Below are 13,611 nucleotides of genomic sequence, written 5' to 3'. Positions count from 1 at the left end.
CCCAGTGAGAGTCAAGTTGGGAGTTGATAATTTCTTTTTTTTTTTTTTTTTTTTTTACAGAAGATCAGTTTAGTATACATTAAGTAAAGATTTCAACAGTTTGCACCCCCATAGAAACACAAAGTGAAATATATTGTTTGAGTACTCATTATAGCATTAAATCTCAATACACAGCACATTAAGGACAGAGATCCTACATGAGGAGTAAGTGCACAGTGACTCCTGTTGTTGACTTTACCAATTGACACTCCTGTCTATGGCAGACTTGATAACATTTTATAATATTACATTTTTTAACAAATAGAGCAGTAGAAATTTGTTTTCTTTTTTAAATGTTATTAATATAAAGAGAACATTTATTTCATAGATAGAATTCTAGGAAGATATACTATATACATACTTGATTCCCTTCCTCCCTCCCAGGACTTTACTTTTGATGTGGATTTTTCAATTTTCTTGGCCTAAATTGAGTTATCCCAAAGTGCCTTAACAGTGTAACAAAGAAATTGAGATTGAATAAATTTTATTTTAAATATTTCTTCAGCCTCAGTCTTATCTACAATAATATGGTTAGGAAAATACTTCAGAAGTTAGAATATTAAATCTTTATCAGACTTGTGTTCTCAGAGGTATTTTAGAATGATATTGGAATTTGTTTTAAAATCTTCTCTGCACTAATTTTCCTTTAGGTGATAGAATTGAATGTAAAATTAGAATGGTTACATGAAATTATTAAAACTTTTAAAATGCTGATTAGTGGAATTATAATAAGTCTTTTGTCTTAGGAGTTAAACATAGATGTAGCTGATGTGGAGAGCTTGCTGGTCCAGTGCATATTGGATAAGTAAGTACTTTGCTATTTTTTAACCATAAAATGTTTTGGACCATGAATTTTAAATAATGTTAACAAAGTTAGTGGTTCAATTCTTGATTTTTCATAGAAAACACTCCAATTTTCTGTTAGAAGATCTTTTGATGGTTTTTGATCAGTGAATGAGCATTTTAAACACATGATCTCTGCAAAATTTTAGGTGTTTTTTCAGAGGGATTTCTTGTTCAGTATATGTCATTTATATAGTTGAAAGAATTATCTAATGGATAGCAATTTTTGTCTGCATTTTTAAAGGTATTTGGTAGATAACAATTTTTAAATCATCTGAGTATATTATTTAAAGCATCACAGATGATATTTGCCTTTGATGGTAGGGTGAGTCTATGCTTAGTGGTTCTTTGAGTGAAACTGATGAAAGGTGACTGAAATCTTGTTTCTGTCTGGAGTTTGAATAAGACAATAACATTATTTTGAATCTGAACTCACTCAATGTAGATAGCAGTGTTTTGTCTTTTAAAATATATTTTTTTTTTTTTTGAAAGGCAAAAAAAGGCAAGTGACAGAGTCAGAGAGACAGAGAGGGAGGGAGAGATATCTTCCATTCGCTGATTCATTCCCCCAAATACCCTCAACAGATGGGTTGGGCCAGGCCAGAGCCAAGTACTTGGGCCATCATCTGCTGCCTTCCCAGTGGCATTAGCAGGAAGCTGAATCAGCAGTGGGGTTGCTGGGAGTCAAACCAGCTCTCTGATATGTGATTGCAGGCATCTCAAGCAGCAGCTTAACCCACTGTTCCACAATGCCCACCCCAGGATTTTTTTCTTTTGCATTTATTGACCATAAATATTTGATGTAACATTAATCCAGTAACTACACTTAATGAAAATGATCTGTAGACAACCTTTCTGTTATTTATTTATTTCCAGCACTATTCATGGCCGAATTGATCAAGTCAACCAACTCCTTGAACTGGATCATCAGAAGAGGGGAGGTGCACGATATACTGCACTAGACAAATGGACCAACCAACTAAATTCTCTCAACCAGGCTGTAGTCAGCAAACTGGCATAACACAGAACAAGCTTTGACAGACGTCCTTGAGGCAACAGTGCAGAGATGTAAACCTTAAAAGAACTGGGAATGGCAAAACTACTGTCGGTTGATGTGTCCTGAAAATTATTGGAGTATGGCAGAAGTGCTTTTTTGATCAACTGGTTTGTGTTTTGCTGCTGCATTTATCCCAAGAAAAACAGCTTTAATCTCCAGAAGAAAACCAAAATACCATGGGATTTATGCTGTATTGACATCTTGCCCTAAACATACAACATCATAGTAATTTGTCATGGGCAACATGACCAGAGAGAAGATTTTGTCATGATTTTAAATATACTGACACGCTACTGTTGGTTAAATTTAAACATGTTTTACCTGCAGAAATTCTCTCACAAATAACCTGCAATAACTTGAAACGCATACCCTTTTGAACACTTCCTTTTCTCATGTATAAATGAAAATGTTTGCTGCATTTTGCAAAATGTCAATTCTCCAAAAATGTGTCCGTATATTTCTGTACCTGCAGTGTAGTAAAGGTTTAGATGAAACCCCATAATTATAGTGGCATACTGTCACTTAGGTTTCAAGCAGCAAAATAAACAGTGCAGCTCAGAAATTGTAGTTTGGTTCTTGATGTGTTTTTATTACTTTTGGGATTGTTTTGTTTCTTAGTACCTTAGAAATTTCAAACTATTTTATCTTCAGTTAATGATTTTAAAAAGCCTGGGGGCAAATAAGTTGTGGTTATTTGCTTTCAAGTTTTTAAAAGTAGTCTTTATTGACAAAGTAAGGAGAACTACTTTCTAACAAAACACTTGCATAGTATTTACTTTGACAGTGATGCTTTAAAGGAATAAAATTCTTTTTTTTTTTTTTAAAGAATGCTATTCCTTTAAAAAGAATAAGTTCTAACTCTCAGAATGTCACTTTAAGCAAATATGCCAGAACATAGACAGCTAAATGAATGTTACCTTGCATAGTGATCATGCTGGAAGGTTATTTCCTGATGCCAGCAGTTTACCATTGCCCAAAACCTCTTGGGTTTGCTCTTTTATAATTGCATTCAAAGTTAACTCATGCACACTGTTAACTTTATGAGTATGCATTGTTTTAAAAAAGAAAAAAATATATTTTAGCAAGCTGATTGTTTTTAGCATTATTTGGCAGTTTCCAAAAATTAGATCTGAGGTAATGCAGAGTGTATGCAAATGTCTTTGAAAGCAATACCAAAAGAGTTTTAAAGGTATTTTGAGCAGTGGCAGTGAAGTTCACAGAATGAACTGTGGCCTTCCAAAGGTGACTACCTTAAAGGAACTCAGCTCATTTGAATGTATTGAGTTTTGGATGTATTTTGTTTCATTTTTTAAAAAAAGGTCACATTATTTTATAGTGTCAGAAGGAAGAACTAAGATTAACATAATTTCTTTGGTTTTTCTATTGCTTGTTATTATGTAAAAAGTGAGTGGCAGTGCAGAAAGAAGACTGTTATAACTGAAGAGTGACAACCAAGAATTTTTGATCATTAAATCAGATTTTATAAACAGTGGAAGGAGCATGGACTTAAAGCAAGGCATGCTTATTCGGTTTTGTCAAATTTTACGAAAATATGTGATATATATTTATACTAAAACTATATACTCCTTAGATTTAGGAAAGCAATCAGTTAATGTCTTTAGCAGATTAAAGCAGTATTAAATACAGGTAAAGGTTGGAAATTGTAGAAAACTGAAAGGAAACAAAAGACAAAGTTACTGTCTATGGTAGGGAATAAAAAAGTTTAAGATATTATAAAATTATGTGTATTTTCTTCTCTTTTACATAAATCATTTGTGAAAAGTGTGCTAAATTTTTTTTACAGGAGTGATAATTAGGATTTATTTTTCAATATAATTTGGAGACCCTTTGTTACCCAAATAAAAATGACAAGTTTCTGTGCCTGTATTCAAATATGTATGCATGTGATAACCTTGGGAAGCTAAACATCTGCTTAACTTTGAATTTGTGGAATTAGAATTCAAAGAATTTGAATGATGTGATTTAACCCTTACCCTGCAACTCTTAATAGTCCCATTTGTCCTGTGATGAGATCTTCACTAGGTGTGATCATGCATTTTCCAGTTTCTGGAGAGAAAGTATGTACTTCATATTCTTTGGAAACCTGAGCTCAGTGTATAACAATATCCATAGTTACACCATAGCCCTTAGCTTACTATAATTGTATATGTACCACAAAGGCTTTGTTATAAAAACCTCAGATACAGGTTAATATCAGTCGATAACTTAGAACAGGTTATTTTTCCCTTTAAATGGTTTTCTGTGCTTTCATACATCAAATATTGTAAATGTTGAAATCTTAGAAATTGCTTATCAGAATATAACTAAAATTTAAGGGAAGGAAAAAATCAGTTGGGAAATTCGTAGCATTTATCCCCTAGTTAAATCTTTCCTGCAAGTAGCTTTTATCATTGTAATGTGGTCACCTCATTTTTATTTTTCATTCCTAAATCTGATAAAATTTACTCTACAGCAATCCTTGGCTTCCACAAACTGACGCTATTGACTATAAGAGCTGGATTTTTATTCCTCATTCTTGTTCTTATATTAATTTTTTTTTTTTGACACTGTGGACAGTGAGAGAGAGAGACAGAGAGAAAGGTCTTCCTTTGCCGTTGGCTCACCCTCCAATGGCCGCCGCAGCCAGCGCGCAGCGGCCAGTGCGCAGCGCTGATCTGATGGCAGGAGCCAGGTACTTATCCTGGTCTCCCATGGGGTGCAGGGCCCAAGTACTTGGGCCATCCTCCACTGCACTCCCTGGCCACAGCAGAGAGCTGGCCTGGAAGAGGGGCAACCGGGACAGAATCCGGCGTCCCGACTGGGACTAGAACCTGGTGTGCCGGTGCCGCAAGGCGGAGGATTAGCCTAGTGAGCCGCGGCGCCGGTGCTCTTATATTAATTTAAGATTTATTTGTTATTCTTTTGTTCTCTACATCTTTTTTTTTTTTTTTTAACTTTTATTTAATGAATATACGTTTCCAAAGTATGAATAATGGATTACTATGGCTTCCCCCCCATACCGTCCCACCCACATCCCTCCCCTTTCCCACTCCCTCTCCCCTTCCATTCACATCAAGATTCATTTTCGATTATCTTAATATACAGAAGATCAGCTTAGTATACATTAAGTAAGGATTTCAACAGTTTGCTCCCACAAAGAAACATAAAGTGAAAAATAATAGATGATTTTTTTTAATGATGATGAAATCAGATCAGACCTATTGTCATGTTTAATCCCAGTGAGAGTCAAGTTGGGAGTTGATAGTTTCTTTTCTTTTCTTTTCTTTTCTTTCTTTTTTTTTTTTTTTACAGAGGATCAGTTTAGTATGCATTAAGTAAAGATTTCAACAGTTTGCACCCCCATAGAAACACAAAGTGAAATATATTATTTGAGTACTCATTATAGCATTAAATCTCAATGCACAGCACATTAAGGACAGAGATCCTACATGAGGAGTAAGTGCACAGTGACTCCTGTTGTTGACTTTACCAATTGACACTCCTGTCTATGGCATCAGTAATCTCCCAATGCTCCAGTCATGAGTTTCCAAGGCTATGGAAGCCCCTTGAGTTCTCCGACTCTTATCTTGTTTAGACAAGGTCATAGTCAAAGTGGAGGTTCTCTCCTCCCTTCAGAGAAAGGTACCTCCTTCTTTGAAGACCTGTTCTTTCCACTGAGATCTCACTCACAGAGATCTTTTGCCAGAGTGTCTTGGCTTTCCATGCCTGAAATACTCTCATGGGCTTTTCAGCCAGATCTGAATGCCTTTAGGGCAGAATAAATAAAGGGGAGAGTGATCCAACATGGGAAGTGAGATACTCAGCAGACTCATAGAATGGCAGATGCCCTAAATAGCACTCTGGCCTCAGAATCAGCCCTAAAGGCATTCAGATCTGGCTGAAAAGCCCATGAGAGTATTTCAGGCATGTTCTCTACATCTTAATGTAACATAACTGAATTTTTTATTTTTTTTTAAGATAAGATGAGCTTGTATGCGCTAAGTACTGCTTTTATCACCTGAACCCCTTCTAACTAAAGGTTGATAGTCTATCTTTTAAGACTACTGAGATCCTGTTTTCACAATGGAAATATAGTTTTATGTGGATCCTATTCTATTTTAAATGGGCTATATTGTAGGTGGTATACTACTGTTTGTTACCTTATCTAAGACATAGATTTGTCCCAGATACAAAAAAAAAAAAAAAAAGAATTGTTATTTAAAATATCCATGAGAGTAGAAATTTGAAAAGAAATTTTTAATCAATAGTCTTCATAATTCTTCAGTAAACACAAATAAGGTAAGTAAGTATATTTCTGTTTTAGGGAGGAGGTGTCTAAATCAGCATAGGAAAGTTATTTGTTTGATATATATAAGACACTGATCAGCTTGATCCATAAGATAAAGTTAGTTGCCTGATGGAGTCCTCTTAGCTCTTAGGAGGAGCTCAGAGATAACACTAATGATTTAATTATCAAGGCTTTTTGAAAATTACTATTCTAGCTCTGTTTTGAATAAAACAGATATTTTCATTTGATTCAAGTCCAAAGTGATATTTGAACATAAAGCATTAACTGGGAGTTTCATTCTTTGAATGTATAACTAGAAACTATCCGTAACATTTTGAAAGTGATAAACATCATTTTGAACCGAGATGATAAAGGAGATAGACATGTACTTATTTTGTTTAAAGTATTAAAGAACCTGTCCATGTGCTTAGAACAAGACATAGGATTTCAGATCCCAAAACTTGAAACTCAAAGAGTCTTGGATCTTCATTTGTATGACCAAAATTTTAAGATTTCCTTGTCATTTTTGGAGGTCTTTTTTTTTTTAAGATTGATTTTATTTATTTGAAAGAATTACAGAGAGAGGTAGAGACTGAGGTCTTCCATCCGCTGGTTCACTCCCCAATTGGCTGCAATGGCCGGAGCTGCGTTGATCCGAAGCCAGGAGCCAGGAGCTGCTTCCGGGTCTCCCATGTGGGTGCAGGGGCCCAAGCACTTGGGCCATCCTCCACTGCCCTCCCGGGCCAGAGCAGAGAGCTGGCCTGGAAGAGGGGCAGCCGGGACTAGACCCAGTGCTGGCACTTCGGGCCAGGGCTTTAACCTGCTGCGCCACAGGGCCGGCCCCTTGTTTTTGTTGTGTTTTCTTTAAGCTTTAGTTCCCCCTTTCCCCTCAAGGAAGCATCCTGTATTTGTTTAGATACAAGTAGGAATTTGTAAGACTTTAGTCAAATTGCAGTGTGTTTTTAACTCAAAACTTTATTAGACTATGTGATTTCTAGGTATTGTGTGCCGTTGATGGCTTAGGTTAGTCAGTGATTCAAAACTATTACTCTATCAGATGAAATGTAAAAAGCCTTAATTATTGGAATTTCAAGGAGAGCTCTAGAGTTTTAACACCATTAAGAGGATTTACATTTTATGATATTAAGCACCTTGAATTAAAATTCTGTCAGTAGCTCTAAATATTTCTCAAAAAGCTACAGTTCAGTATCAGTTACTTGCTTTTGAGTCTTAAAAGATAACTTTTTAAAAATCTCTAATTTTTGCCCTTTTATTCTCTAACTGCTAGAATAATTAAAAATCTTAAGCCATAAAGTGTCAGGATATCAAACATAGATACCAACTCTACCTTAAACCCTGTGACGGGCAAGAAAAAATTTATCTTACTATTTGGGACAAACTTTGTTACATCTTGGCAAAATTATAAATCTTGGTCAGAATTTCCACATGAATGGTGTGTACAGTTCTTGTGGGTGTATGTATATACAGAAGGCCTGCACAAGAGGTCTTCAGAAAGTTCATGGAAAATGCACCTTATGAAAAATGTAAGCATACATTAAATTCTTGCTTCAAAATAATCTTTAAATTCCATTCTGCATGAATTTTGTTAAGTCATATTTATATTGAGTGAACATACTGAACGCCCCAATGCATCACAATAGTCTTAACCAGTTTCCATTACTTGTTATCACTTGTGGCTGACTCAAGTAAGTATATTCCATAAAAATAATTGCTAGTGTACCTGTCACATTTCATGACCATCACATGTAAGACTGTCCAAATGTAGGTAATAATCTAGAGGAATTTTGTTTGAGGACATTGTTTTTTTTTTTTTTTTTTTGTTTTGTTTTGTTTTTTTTTTTGACAGGCAGAGTGGACAGTGAGAGAGAGAGACAGAGAGAAAGGTCTTCCTTTGCCGTTGGTTCACCCTCCAATGGCCGCCGCTGCAGCCGGCGCACCGCGCTGATCCTGGCAGGAGCCAGGAGCCAGGTGCTTTTCCTGGTCTCCCATGGGGTGCAGGGCCCAAGCACTTGGGCCATCCTCCACTGCACTCCCTGGCCATAGCAGAGAGCTGGCCTGGAAGAGGGGCAACCGGGACAGAATCCGGCGCCCCGACCGGGACTAGAACCCGGTGTGCCGGCGCCGCAAGGTGGAGGATTAGCCTAGTGAGCCACGGCGCCGGCTTGTTTGAGGACATTGTAAGATCAAATACTAAAGATGACTTGCTTTATTGGACTTGATTGGTCTTCGGTAAATTTAAAGATTAGTAGAAGTGTGTTTAAGATGTTTCATTTTAGGAATGGGCCTGTGGTGTAGCAGGTTAAGCTGCTGGCAACAGTGCAGGCATCCCTTGTGAGCACCTGTTTGAGTACCAGCTGCACCACTTCCAATCCAGCTCCCTGCTAATACGCCTGGGAAAGCAGTGGAAAATGGCCCAAGTGTTTGGGCCACTGAGCCCACGTGGGAGACCCAGAATTTCCTGGCTCCTGGCTTTGGCACCAGCCCGGGCTGTTGCAGCCACTTGGGGAGTGAACCGGCAGATGGAAGATTCTCTCTCCCCTTCCCTCCCTAACTCTGCCTTTCAAATAAAATAAATTTTTAAAAAATTGTCTCATTTTGAATCATGTATTTGGTTATATAAGTTCTCTCAATTTTGTTTTGCTTAAACTAATATTAAAGTTGACAAATTACTTGAGTTTACTCTAATTAGGTGTAAACAGTACGTGACTAGGAGCATTTCAGAGTGGCAACCTCCTAGAATTGGAAACCTCACAAGTTAATGCTTGAGAATTGAGTTTACCAATATTTACAGGATGAGTCACAAGAACCATAAGGCCTAGGTACTCAAGGGTTTCTTTAACTCATCTGAAAATATGCATTACTTGTTGGTAACAAAAATTACATAATGTACCTCTTAGGAAATATTTACTGTGTAAATATTAGTAACAATTATCACAAGACCAGCACAGTGATATAAACAGTATAATACTTATGCTTGATTGAGTACCTCTGTAACATAACTTTGAGTGTTTTGAGAATTTTTCTCAAAGTAGAACTGAAAATCATTCATTTGGTTTGAAAATAAGGGCTTTAATGTTCTTTTAAAGTTGCTTTTTTGTTCTTTGAATTATTCATGGAGGAGTTGGCCTCTCCTGACCCCTGTTAAATCTGTCCTGGAACAATTCAAGTTGCAAACAACTGTTTTTTAGAAACTATTCTTTTATTCTTTATCAAATTAAACATTCTGAAGCAGGAAGTAAAGCCAAGGAAGAGTGTACTCTCTGAAATTTCTCCTAGGGTGCTTTAAGATGAACCGTTTGAGAACTGCAACATCTAAGGAACCATATGTGAGTTTAAAGTACTGTTTTCAGGAATAACCTTCACTCCAGGAGAAAGGGCCAACCTTAAATCTCAAAAACCATGATAATGCAATCAGCATTTGAAAGTCAAAAGAACTTTGAGACTAGTATCTATGTGACCAAAGTTCCAGTGTGTAAATGTTTTGAAAACCAAAGTCATAAATTGCAAATCTTTTGCCCTTCCAAGTTGTAGAAGTACAACAAGAGTGAAGTGGATTAGCTACTTAATATTTCAGCTGCATTTCAAGCAGCAGTAGTAGGTGGTATTACATTGATACCCAGCAAGGAACTACATAAGCAGTATGTATACATCCAACATTTTGAGTTGCTTTTATAATTTAATAGATTTATGTTCCCAACTCTTAGTTTTTAGAGAAATTTACAGTTTTCTTCTAGAAACCTATCCTAAGTTTTGCATTATGATTATCCTCGCTAAGTCAGTGGTCTTCAACCAGGACTTGTTAAAAAATTTTTTGAGAATAAATGTAGCTTATAAACTGATACACTTTGTTGGGTAGGGTAGGATTGATTGCTAAAACTTGGTTACACCTCTTTCTCATTGTTGTCTTCAATACTAAGAGGCAGTTGGAACAGAAGTCCAGAGGAGCTGGAATTTCTCAGACCCCTGCATCTGTTTATTTAACTGGTTAGGTGCTCTGTGCCTCCCAAGTGCTTGGGACTGTCCGAGGTCTGAAGAATACCATATGGGACAAATCATCCTTGTGCTCTAAGAGCTTAATTCTATGGGGAGAGGCAGATAAACAATTTGATTTTAGGTAGAGCAAAGTTCTAGCAATCATTGAGTGAAAGCTGATTGCATACCTGAATGAGGAAAAGAAGCTGGATATGCAAATCTAGGGAAAGAGCAGGTCAGGAAGAAGTAAGGTGCATCTGAGTTGGGACAGGTACACCAATCTGAGCAAGGTGAAATAAGATTGGAGAAGTGGGCAGGGACCAGATTAAATACTCTTGTAATTTGAAGTCATAAGATTTTGTCCTAAATATGATGGGAAGCCACTGGAAATCTAAAAGACGGTTTGGGCTATTTGTGGGAAAATTAATTATATAGGGCAAGAGAAGGCAGAAAGACCAGTAGGAACCCACCACAGCCGTCGGAAAGAATGATGGAGGTTTTTGGACAAGGATTTGGAGAGGACTGCACAGAACCAGGATGGAACCAACAGAACTTGTTTAGGAGTAGAAATTGGATGCTGTGAAAGAAAAGCATAAAGGATGGCTTTTAGATCTCTACTAACTGGTAGATAGCAAACAGGAAAAGCGCTTTTGTTCTTTGCTTTTGGGGGTTTTTGTTTTTGCAAAAGAGTCATCAGCAGGCCGGCGCCGCAGCTCAGTAAGCTAATCCTCCGCCTAGCGGCGCCGGCACACCGGGTTCTAGTCCCGGTCGGGGCACCGGATTCTGTCCCGGTTGTCCCTCTTCCAGGCCAGCTTTCTGCTGTGGCAAGGGAGTGCAGTGGAGGATGGCCCAAGTGCTTGGGCCCTGCACCCCATGGGAGACCAGGATAAGTACCTGGCTCCTGCCATCGGATCAGCGCGGTGCGCCAGCGGCAGTGCACCGGCCGCGGCGGCCATTGGAGGGTGAACCAACGGCAAAGGAAGACCTTTCTCTCTGTCTCTCTCTCTCACTGTCTGCTATGCCTGTCAAAAAAAAAAAAAAAAAAAGTCATCAGCAAAAGAATGAAAATAAATGAGTGCTATCACAAGCAAGGCATTTCAAATAGAAAAAATCATCAACCAAATGCTGCTGAGATAAGAAAACACAGAGAAGTGCTCTAGCATTTAGCAAGATGCAGATCTTTGTTGATGAGCATTTTCAGTGGAGCAGTGAGGTTGTTTACAGCTCTTCTATTTGACTATGAGGAACATCGCATAAACAGTCACTGTCCTTAATTTCCCATTATAAATTGGAGGCTTTTACAAAGGCAGCAGCATTTTGTCTAGCAGTTAAGATACTGGTTAAGATGCCCAAGTTCCTGGGTTCTAATTCCTGGCTCCAGTTCCAGATTCTAGATTCCTGCCAATGCAGACCCTGGGAGGCAGTGGTAATGGCTCAAGTTATGGGCTCCCCTTCTCTCTCGTAGTCTTCTGGGAGTTAAGCTGTCTCTGCACACTCTCATGATCTCTCTCTTCTTCCCTCATTCCCTTTCAAATAAATAAGTAAAAATCAGAAAACAAACAAAAATGACTGTACCATTTACGCTATAACCAGCATGTGCGTAAGGATCCCGATGTTCTTCCATCTTACAGAATATCTGACTTTCTAAAGTGATATCATTATTTTTTAAATATTTATTTATTTGGAAAGTAGAGGGACAAAGAGGGAGAGACAGAGATATTTTATCTGCTACTTCACTCCCTAAATGCCCAAAACAGCTGGGGCTTGGCCAGGCCAAAGCCAGGAGCCAGGCACTCCATCCTGGTCTCCCATATGGGTGACAGGAACTCAAGCACTTGAACCATTGTCTGCTGTTTCCCAGGAACATCAGCAAGGTGGTGAATCAGAAAAAGAGTTGCTGGTACTAGAAACTGTCCTCCCTTCCGGGCTGTGGGTGTCCTAAGTAGCAGCTTAACCTGCTGCACCAGAACGCTGGTCTCCTGTTCTTTTTAATTCACATTTTTGTGATGGTGATGCAGCTTGGACATCTTTTCATACACTTACTAGCCATTCACTTTTCCCCTTGTATGGACCTACTTTTGTGGGAGGTGTATTATTGTTATAAACCTCTATCTCTTCTATTTTAAACTTGCAAAAGTTATCTGAAGCATTGTCTCATATCTCCTTTACTGCACATAAAGGTTTTTGATTTTGATGTTAAATTTATCCCTTCCTCCTTACCCCTCACCCCCATCATCCATACATTTTTGGGTCTTGTTTAAGAAAGATTTTCTTAAAATCTTAAAACAAAAATCTTAAAAGTGTTCTTTATATAGTTTTGTTAAAAGTGTTCTTTATGTAGTTTTGTTGTCTTTATATTGAGGTCTTTATCTGGAGTTTCTTTTGGTGTATGATATGGAATAGTAATCAAGTTTTCTCTTTCTTGTGTAATGAGCCAGTTTTCTCAATACCATATTCTAATTACTATCCTTTACAGATTTGTGTTGCCATCTTTTCAACTACTGAATCTCTAACTATTTCTTTGTTCCCTAATCTGCTTAACTCTCCTATTTGCTCCTTCACCTGTACCACCTTGTGTTGCTGTTGTTAAATTTTATCATTTATTTTGAGAGACAGAGACAGAGCGCTGTCATCTGCTGGTTCATGCCCAAGATGCTTACAACAGCTGAAGCTGATCCAGGCCAGAGCTGGGAACTCAATCTAGGTCCCCACATAGGCAGCAGGAGCCCAATTACTTCAACTCTCACCTGTTGCCTCCCAGCGTCAGTATTAGTAGGAAGCTGGAGCCAGGGCTGGTGCCCAGGCACTTCAGCGTGGGATGCCGGCTTCGTAACTACCAGGCTAGGTGCCTGCTCTACCACTCTGTGTTTTTATTACTGAGCTGAATAGTGTCTTCACTGCTGCATCTCCCTACTCAATTTGCTGTCATTATGATTAGTTTAGTATCCATGGACTTTTTTTTCTTATTAGGAATTTTATTTCTGTATTTTTAACTTTTATTTAATAAATATAAATTTCCAAAGTACAGCTTTTGGATTACAGTGGCTTTTTCCCTCCTATAACTTCCCTCCCACCTGCAACCATCCCATCTCCCGCTCCCTCTCCCATCCCATTCACATCAAGATTCATTTTCAATTATCTTTATACACAGAAGATCAATTTAGTATATATTAAGTAAAGATTTCAACAGTTTGCACCCACACAGAAACACAAAATGAAAAATACTGTTTGAGTACTAGTTATACCATTAATTCACATAGTACAACACATTAAGGACAGAGATCCTACATGGAGAGTAAGTGCACAGTGACTCCTGTTATTGACGTAACAATTGGCACTCTTGTTTATGGCGTCAGTAATCACCCTAGGCTCTTGTCATGAGTTGCCAAAA

The 13,611-nt window shown here is 37.9% G+C and overlaps 1 protein-coding gene across 2 annotated transcripts in view; it reads left to right on the top strand.

Moving 5' to 3' along the window:
* The window catches only part of COPS2 (COP9 signalosome subunit 2), a 33,080-nt gene extending 29,254 nt beyond the window's left edge, over window positions 1-3,826 (top strand). For both annotated transcript variants that reach the window (XM_002717813.5, XM_002717812.5), the window contains exons 12-13: window positions 786-844; window positions 1,759-3,826. In XM_002717813.5, coding sequence (XP_002717859.1) covers window positions 786-844; window positions 1,759-1,903 — 204 coding nt within the window. In that variant the 3' untranslated portion in view covers window positions 1,904-3,826. The remainder of the gene's footprint in view (window positions 1-785; window positions 845-1,758) is intronic.
* The last annotated feature ends 9,785 nt before the right edge of the window (window positions 3,827-13,611 follow it).

The sequence above is a fragment of the Oryctolagus cuniculus genome, chromosome 12, assembly GCF_964237555.1.
Source record: "Oryctolagus cuniculus chromosome 12, mOryCun1.1, whole genome shotgun sequence".
Classification (NCBI taxonomy): domain Eukaryota; kingdom Metazoa; phylum Chordata; class Mammalia; order Lagomorpha; family Leporidae; genus Oryctolagus; species Oryctolagus cuniculus.
The sequence above is the reverse complement of the archived record's forward strand: the minus strand, read 5'-3'. Positions and strand labels throughout refer to the sequence as shown.